This window comes from Barbatula barbatula (assembly GCF_947034865.1).
Source record: "Barbatula barbatula genome assembly, chromosome: 6".
Taxonomy (NCBI): domain Eukaryota; kingdom Metazoa; phylum Chordata; class Actinopteri; order Cypriniformes; family Nemacheilidae; genus Barbatula; species Barbatula barbatula.
Window position 1 is genome coordinate 22,046,774 of NC_136765.1, and position 9,243 is coordinate 22,056,016.

General features: G+C 38.3%; 1 protein-coding gene across 1 annotated transcript; it reads right to left on the reverse strand.

Annotated features, from left to right (window-relative positions):
- Nucleotides 1-88: 88 nt before the first annotated feature.
- On the reverse strand, nucleotides 89-8,915 carry LOC306894960 (uncharacterized protein). The gene is made up of 15 exons (XM_079457816.1): nucleotides 8,240-8,915; nucleotides 7,363-7,508; nucleotides 6,964-7,042; nucleotides 6,561-6,606; nucleotides 6,439-6,478; nucleotides 4,097-5,881; nucleotides 3,562-3,641; nucleotides 3,335-3,436; nucleotides 2,810-2,982; nucleotides 2,544-2,646; nucleotides 2,292-2,453; nucleotides 1,420-1,498; nucleotides 1,195-1,294; nucleotides 612-817; nucleotides 89-488 (listed from the first exon to the last, which is right to left on the reverse strand). Exons 1-15 carry the CDS (start codon nucleotides 8,365-8,367, stop codon nucleotides 352-354), a joined length of 3,366 nt encoding a protein of 1,121 aa, XP_079313942.1. The 5' UTR covers nucleotides 8,368-8,915; the 3' UTR covers nucleotides 89-351.
- Between the last annotated feature and the right edge of the window lie 328 nt (nucleotides 8,916-9,243).

A 9,243-nucleotide genomic window follows, 5' to 3' on the forward strand; every position in this document is an offset into this window, starting at 1 on the left:
AGAACACATTATTAAGAATTCATGGGATTACACGCACACAATGTGTCTCGTATGTCCTGTCCTTTTGAAACATAAACATACATTTCATGGAGTCAGTTTTCATTTATTAGATATGTTTATTGTGCGAATCACATAGATTACATCTCATAAATTACTGCATATATTTATTTATTTGTGTGTGGATTAATTTTAAAGGCACTCAGACAATAATGAACTACTTTACATATACAGAACTCTGAATTAATACAAGTATTATTTGTAGTATGTTATTCAAAAGAAATTTTCAAAGTCAATTTTTTGTTGCATTTCTAATCCCCGATTTTTAAGACCACGAATGAACTCCGAGGGGCTTCATTTTGGAGTCATGGAGGATCTTAGGGGCAGATCTCCATCGACCCAACTGTTTGGATTGGCCAACATTTCCTTCCATATTTGAACTTCCTCGTTCATGGAATCCATCCATTCCACTTTCTTGCCATAGCTCTGCCCTGCAAGTAAATAGTCAATGTTTGATTAAATGGTTTCAAGGAAACCACATGCCAGCTAATAGATGTGGATTCTACTGTAAACAAACAGTTGACAATCCACTTGTAACAATGAGATTTCTCTACCTGTTCCGAGACTGAGTCGTACACCTCCTAGAAACTGATTGGACAGCGTGTTGTGATCCCACACGGTTAACTCACAGCAGGCCTCCATGACCTCTCCGGTTTGGAACCCGTCATACACCATGGTGTGATTATACACAGGATTCTGGGTCTTTTTTATCATGCGAGATTTCTGACGGCTTTTCTTTCTCGTGTCAGGTAAAATGTAGCTAAAAAACAAACATATTATTCGTGAATTCACATTAACACTATCATTTAAGTATTTTCGAAATAGCCCTGTAGTACAAACTGAAAGTATATTTTCTATAATGACAAAGCAAACCCATGTTAAAGATTTTCATGAAATCATGTGTATTAACACTTTTAGTATTTTGTCCCGGAGGCCAAAGAAAATATAACGAAATAGGTCATCTGGCATATTTCCAATCTTCTCATGTCACTTTGACAGATGACAAACATACAAAAAAAACATGACAAAGAAAAGGTGTGAAAGGGAGAAAAAGCAAGAGAGCGTTAGGTCAGGAACAATAACTTGGGCTACTTGGGGTAAGATCAGTTCTGTACCACATGACTGCCGCACCCTTACCACTTAACAAAAGAATCGACTCCCTGAGGCTTCAGGCGACGTAATTCTTTTGCCTCCCGCAGCCAGACATGAATTTCCCCTGAGCTGCTCTTCGATCCACCTGACAAAAAATAAAGTGAGCCAAAGCAAACAGAGCTTGTTTTGTCATGAGTGATATTTTGAAATTGAAGCGTACGCACAACAATATATAACACGGAAAGGCAACATCAATAATTAAAATTGTACCCGTAGGATCCGGAGAAACGTATTTCAGAGAAACTGATAATGATCCATGAGACTCTTGCGATTCTGGATTATCTGAATTCTGTAATGGAAAATAAAAAAGATGATTTTATTATATCTGAATTGTATAAGATCTGAATTCAAATGGGTTATCACTTTATAGCAAGCTGCTTTAATGCCTACATAGGAAACTCCGTAGCAAGGCTTCATTCGTTTTAAAAAAGAAACCTGTGATTATATGAATACTTTATTTTATAATTAGCATTTGCTATGGTAAATGAATATTTTCATTTTTGAAATGCATTCTGGGATTGCCCTATCTGCAAATAATAATACACGATGTGTTGTCTTAAATTAAGGCCGAGTTGTCTTAAAACTCACTTATATCTTACTACAATCTTTTTCACGTTACCGGATTTCTCAGCAGCAGAAGTCGTCATAGTTGGGTAAACTTCTATAGCGGTGAATGGGAGACTACCACGATTTTTTTGCATTCTCATTTGCTCAAGTAGTAAAAGAAAAAACTCAACGATAGCGTTTTCACTACCTCAACAAAATGAAAATGCTGTCATCGGACTCTCTATTTTTTTCAGTCAAAAGAGAGAATGATGCCAAATGTACCGTGACTTCCATAGACGCTGTATAAGAAACACCTTCGCATTAGTGCTAACTTTTCTTTTTTGTAATGTGATGCAAAGGTAATATAATACAAAGAATAGTGTTATAAATGTACATGTTTTTTTTAATGAAAATATAAAAGAACTTTGAAGGATTTACGATACGGATGATCGTTGAACTCGTAATATTTAGGAAGGGGAAATAGAATATAACATCCATCAAAACTGAATTTACTGTAATGCCTTTAGGAACTGTACCTTGGCCTGTAGGTTGTACCACGTAAGGGCCTCATGTGCCCAATCCCAGGTCTTGAAATTGATCTCCACCTGTCCCAGAAAAGCGTTTCTACCCCTGGAGTCATTGTGCCACACCGACAAATTCAGAGTCTTTCCTGGCAGCTCTTCACGTGTCACTTTGTACTAATGAAAGTTTTACAGACAACACATAAGAACCTAACATTTTAATGAATAAATATTTGTACAGTGTATTAGTTCTCAGAGGAAACGTACTCTAATAGATTCGACGTATACAGGGCTCACAGTGCGTTTCTTAATGGACGTTTTCCTTTTTCCGCGCCGTGACTTGTCTGGATAGAGGTACGTCTTCACGTACCTGTTGTCAAAGAGATTATTATGATTATTAGATTATTAAGAGAAGTATTATTTAATTATGTATGACTCATGTTCAAAGCAACTAAACTTTGTGCAATGCTATCTAAGAACATTATTATTAAAGTTTAATATGGTTTTCCTCGTATTTACAGCTGATAACTCACGGGTCTGTGCGTTGTTTGCGAGTATTGGCAATAGCCAGATCCTGACACTGTTCAATCATGATGATGAGCTCTCCCACTGGACTGTACATCAGAGCAAACTCCACAGAACCTTGCACTTGAACATTCCCAAAGTCTCCTGCTTCACTGTACACACTCAACAAACTTCCGGTGCGCTTCAAAACACATACACACAACAGGGATAAATCTCTCCTAAATACTATCTATTGTATTTTTATATATATATATATATATAACACAGAGCCTGCATCCTTACATAGCATTGAGATCGTATTAAAGATGCTTTTATTGGTTTGTGTTAAAATTCTATCATATATCGCTCAGATGAGTTGAGCCTACAATAAACTATTTGACTTTTTTCTTTGACTAATGTATATGAAAAAAGAAAGAAGGGTGGATGGATGTAATCAGAACTGTCATGAAACATTTCTGCCTTTCGATAATGGTACAGAAATGACATGCTTCACCTTCAAAAACAGACTCAGAAACAGAAAAACCCCGGCTCACATCAGTAAGAGACAATGCGCTTGCAGAAAGACCTTTTCTGCTCGACAGATCGGACCCATAGCTGGACAGCGAGCTGTCATCATCCGAGTCCACTCCTTCATCCTGAAACAAGGGAAATTACATAAACACCAAAGTCTAGCAGGTGTCAAACAGGTTACCAAACTTCACACCATAGATGATGAATCAGGCTTTATGTTGCCGTAACAGCGAATAGTACTGTAGCTCACCTCCCAGGCATCTGTGGTGTAGGAGGGAGTTTTAAAACCCTTACCCGAAGCCTCCAAAATCAATGCTTCATTTTGGTTTCCTAAAAACAATCCACAATCACAATGCAAGTCTATAATTATTAAACAAAACGGAAACAATTAGGACAACAGAGACTTTAGAGAGCACGGCAGCTCACACATAATACAGGGTGTGTCTGTGTGAGCAAAGCACTCTAATATCAGCCCTTAGAGGAATGGTTCACTTTCAACATACATTGTGATGATCATATCCTCACCGCTGTTGTCATCCAAGATGTTTATGTATTTTTTTCTTCAGTCGAAAAGAAATTAAGGTTTTTGATGAAAACATTCCAGGACTATTCTCCATATAGTGGACTTCAATGGAAGGTTGAAGGATAAAATTACAGTTTCAGTGCAGCTTCAAACAATACCAGACGATGTATAAGGGTCTTATCTTAGTTCTTAAAGAAAATAATACATAAACATCTTGATGACAACGGGCCTAACTTAACGTTAAGTAACTAAAGAACCTTACCTTCCATTTGTTTTGATTCTGGAGAATCAGACGGCATGATCACTATTTTGGGAATCGTATCATCACTCTCCTCCTGCTTTAGCTCTTCCACAGAGGTCTTACGAAGGACGGGTGGTCTTGCCTTTTGAGCTCTTGCAAGAACACTTAGTAGAATATTTGACTGTGCCTTCTGGTGTGTGACTCCCTCCGCCGCTTTTATGTCTGTGGGACCCCAGGCTTGTTCCGTTACAACATCCCTGTCTCTCGATGATTTGTAACCTTTAGCTGGCGGAATTGTTTTAAAAGATGTTTCTTGCAAGGTAACATCTCCGCCGTGCACTAACTTCCCATCATCTGTCAAGGCAATGTGGTCTTTGCTTAGCTCTGTTAAAACATCACTTGAACTAGTATGTGTCTCAACTGGTCGATTCTGTTCATTTGACGGCTTTGTCTTGACTTTTTCCTTTTCTTCATGTTGAGGTTTTTCCTTGTCTTTCATGTTAACATGCAAAGTATCTCCACTTTGTACTAGTTTCCCATCATCGGTCATGGAAAGACGCTCTTTGCTTAGATCTGTTAAAACATGGCTTGGGCTACTGGAGTCTCTTGGTAGGGTCAGATCACCTGATGGCTTTATTTTTTCTTTTTCTTCATTCACTTCAAGATCCATTTTCACAGTTATGTCACTGGCACGTGGTTCTGCATCTTCAGTTTTTTGATTCGGTAACAACATATCAATCTGGATATTAGATGACTTTTTTGCCATTTTAACTGGTTTGTTGTTTCCATGCAAAGAATCAGAGGAAATTTCATGAGATCTCATTTTAATTTCCCCTTTTAATTGGCTTGGGGACGGCCATTCGACAGAGGTTTGCTCATCGATTTGTTCTTCACCAGCTACATGCTCGAATCCATGATCTGTGTCTGTCTTTTCCAGCATACCAGTGCTTAAATTTTTTCCCTTCCTGTCTAAACTTACCTCATGATCTCCGGAGACCACTTTAGCCTCCCGCTCATTAGCAAAGTTTGAGAAAGCCGGCTTATCGGACTCAGACTCTCGAAACAGTAATGTAACAGAATTTTGCTGATTTTCCCCTGTGCTGGCGTTGGCTGATTCAGTAACTTCTTTTGAACCTTGATCTGAACGTCTCGAGTTGTTTGGTTTATCATTGGCCTCCACTGGGGAAGATGAACATCTTTCTAAAGAAACATATTGGCTCATGCGTTTAGGCTTAGATGGAGGACTTTTCTCGGACACGATTTGAAACTTTGTTTGATCCACAAACGATAAAGATAAAGACTCTCCAAAATTTCGATCTGGTTTCTTTTGATCTGACACATCCTGCTTCATCAGAGTCTCCGTGCTCTCGTCATGTGTATTTACCTCTTTCAGTTTGAGGCCAGCACTTGCGCTTTCATCCTGGACTGGTTTAATTGGGTTTGGCTCTACGGTGATCTTCACCCAGTTCTCTTCAAATGACTGGATTTTCCGCAGCGCAGGTGGAAGTGAAATCTTTCCTCTCGGCTCTGCATTGGTTGCATCTTTTGTGGCATTTCTATCAGATTTAGTTTCAGGTTGCATTGAAACTTCATTTGACAACTGAACATTGCTTGTTGTTCTGTCACCAGAGAAGTCTTTGGGTTGTGTTGTGTTATTTTCTGGCTCAGTGCCATTGAAGGCGGGTCTGTGAGCACTTACAGCTTTTAAATCTTCCTGCGTTAAACCATTTCTAGGGTCAGTGTTGAAGGTGGGTTTGTGACCATTTGAAGTTTCGAAATTTTCTGATGAGCTTTTGCCAGCCAGACCTATAGAAAAGATAATGTCTCTATAAATACAATTTGATTTGGTTTAGATTTATTCAATATTTTATTCTGCTCAATTTAATGTTGGCGACACCTATTCATGTAAACATCTTCGAATATTGAATACACTTAATATCACAGCTTTTTAAAACAGAAATAGTCAAATGCGATATAATAGGGCTGTCAAACGATGAATCATGATTAAATCGCATCCAGAATAAAAGTTATTGTTTACATAATACATGTCTGCGTACTGTGCATATAAATTTTGTATTCATAAAAACATACACATGCATGCATATGTTTCAGAAGAATATAAAAAATGTAAATGTATAAACATTTTTAGACAATTTAAATGATTGTTAAATGTAAATAATACATGTAAATATTTCCTAAATATGTTTACAATTATGTGTTAATAAATACAACATTATTAAGCACAGTACACAGACATATATATTATGTAAACACATCATTTTATTCTGGCTGCGATTAACCGCGAGCTTTTCTTTTGACAGGCCTCGATTTAATGGAAAATTGTTAAAGTGATTCAAACTCACCATCTTCCATAAAGTCCTCATCGGTATACTGTCGATACGCCTGATCAAATAATACATTGAAATTTCAGTCTTAAAAAAGAATTGTGGATTTTTTTAAATTCTCAAAATAAGGTGAAACAAACCTCAGGACTAAGAGCTGGGTGAATTAACCTTAGGTCGTCAGATGCCCTACAATGGAAAACCCATTTATAGCAAATGTAACTGTACATGCCTTGATTTAAATCTAGTTCAATTTCAGATAAATCTTTATATCATCGCTGTCTGTCTGAAACCACATTTCGTAATTTAAATGTTTTGTCATAAATCTAGATTATTAGTCACCCTTTATGTTTTTCACTGGTTTTTCAATCAGATTATTAATAAGTAGTAAAAAGTGCAACTCCGACAACACAGTATTCATTCATTTTATAAAGTTTTCCCCATTTATCCAGTGAATTTGGACATTGGTTTCAGAAAGAAAAGCGACGATATTTAACACCATTCAATACTTGTGTGAAATGGCAGCTGTAAAATGAAGGCCTTTACTTTGGCGGTGTAGTGCATGTCTCCTTTTCACCTTCTGTCTTCTCCGCTATTTTATTCAGAAAAGGGTTGGATTTATGAGCTGAGATTAAAGAGAGAGAGAGAGAGAGAGAGAGAAAGAGAGAGAGAGAGAGAGAGAAAGAGCGAGCAAATGCAGTAAATTCTACTGTGTATGGGTTACTCAAAAAATATTGCATCATGCGATTTTCAATTAAAAGGCAGAGTAGTACATAACAGTCGAATACAGCTTTGTAGCCTGCTAGCCATCCGAAGGCATGCAGGGCACAGTAAGGGTGAGAATCATTTGAAATGACTAAAGGGGTGTGGTGTGTGTTTATATTGCAAGATAACATTCTTCTTAACAGCGTGAGTTCTATAAAGAGAGCACGGATTGCCACACACCTGCTGTTTTCTTACATCTCATGGAGGATCTCACTACCGCTGTGACATCGGTCTGCTGTCCGTATCGCTTGGACCTGATCTCCTCAAACCACTCACCTGACAAAATCTTGAGCTGAGTAAGGTCGGGGACTGACTGCCTCAGTTTCCTGGTGTAACAACAAGCAAAAGCAGCGCTCTGTATCTGATACTACACACAGACTAATGCTTTAAACAACTTTGGCCAAGACAACGTCAGATGTGTAGCCACCTTTGTAACTTAATTCTTACATTGTTACTGTTATAATATGATTCGTTTGTCATTTATATTTGGTTTGGACAAACCGACTCACTCTTTGTTTGCATTCTTATGAAATATGGAAAATAGTAGGGCAATATGAAATAATAAAAAACCACGAAATGGAAACATGTCAATTAAGCGTGAGAAAAAGATATGTGTCTGCCAACATAACAGTTTTGCATTTTCTCATATTCTCTTTTTCCGATTTATGCTGTGCACTTGTTTCCCTTGATTTCCATTTTTCTTGATAAAATACCATGTATTATTTTTAATCTTTCTCTTTTCTACTATTTTTTCCTACTTATATATTCTTTCTTATGAACTGTTTGCTACTAAACGTATAGGCCTATTTAGTAACCAAGCAAAACTGGGAAATAAGCTAGACGTGAATTTAAACCGATTCATAACATTTGCATTGCAATTGCGTTTGAGATTAAAATGCTTTTATGAACAAACATTTTAATTCATGCGTGTCCAACACTTACAGGTGAGCTACCGGAGACTGGAAGTGCGTACGCATACTTAAGCACGCATACTCGTACAACAGTCTACCCTTCCACGACATGCATGCCCCAGGAAAGTCAAAAATCCACGTCCTACCTGACTCGTCCAGTCTCCAGTCTTTTCAAATCCTCATTCCGCAGAAGCACTCGTCGGATCGCTGCCTCTTCCTCGGCAGACAGAAAGTTCAGGTCAATAACCTCCGATGGGCTTTTAGCTTGTTTCATCCTGTTCAATAAAAAACTTTCGAGGGACAGGCGCCTCTCCGCAAGGTAAAAGTTTCACACCACGGCGTGTTCTTCAAATGACAAGTACACACTTGCATCCAAGCGCGCGTCCAGGCAAACGCCGCGATGATGTTGACGCGTGATCGAGGAAGAGCGTTGTGTCTCCAGCGCGTGTTTAAAAGCTCCCTTTCTGTCATTCACCCTGACGTCATCCGTCAACAGTTTGTGTAAAGATATGGAGCCGGTTAATGTTTCCCTGCCAGTGTCCTTCAGCAGCAACCTGGTTTACTTAACCAGAAATATTCAATTCAAATGAACTAAAAGCAACTCGAATTCTAGAAAGTTTACTTGCTGGGCCTATTGAGTTTTTAGGCTGTTTTACACCTGTCACTTTATCAATACAAAACGAATTCTCACTGAACTACTAAATAACAATGTTCTCAGTCCAGACCAAACACCGCGCTTGTAAGTTTATATGAGACGCGCGCTACAGATCAAACGCTGGAGGAAGCAGTGTTGGTTTGAGGCCTAATATCAAGGAAGAAGACGAGATTTTATCACGTCTGTTCATTGGTAAGTATGCTGCTGGTTTCCTGTTTCTTTGGTACCAGAGTCTTAGTAAATGTGTATACTTGTGTGCTTTTGGTGAGTTATTCGGAATGATGCGTTTAGCAATATCTTTGGGATGTGGTATGCATCACAATTGACTTTGGTGTGTTGCTGAAAGGACAATGTTGACCTACACCGCGCCCTTCAGATAAGTCTTTTGCAAAGTCTTGCATTGTTTTTTCTTGGCATCAGTTGTGGACATCAGGTTTATCACCAGTAGGGGGCATTAATGACCAAAAAACGATTATGGACTCGGTGCGTCATTGA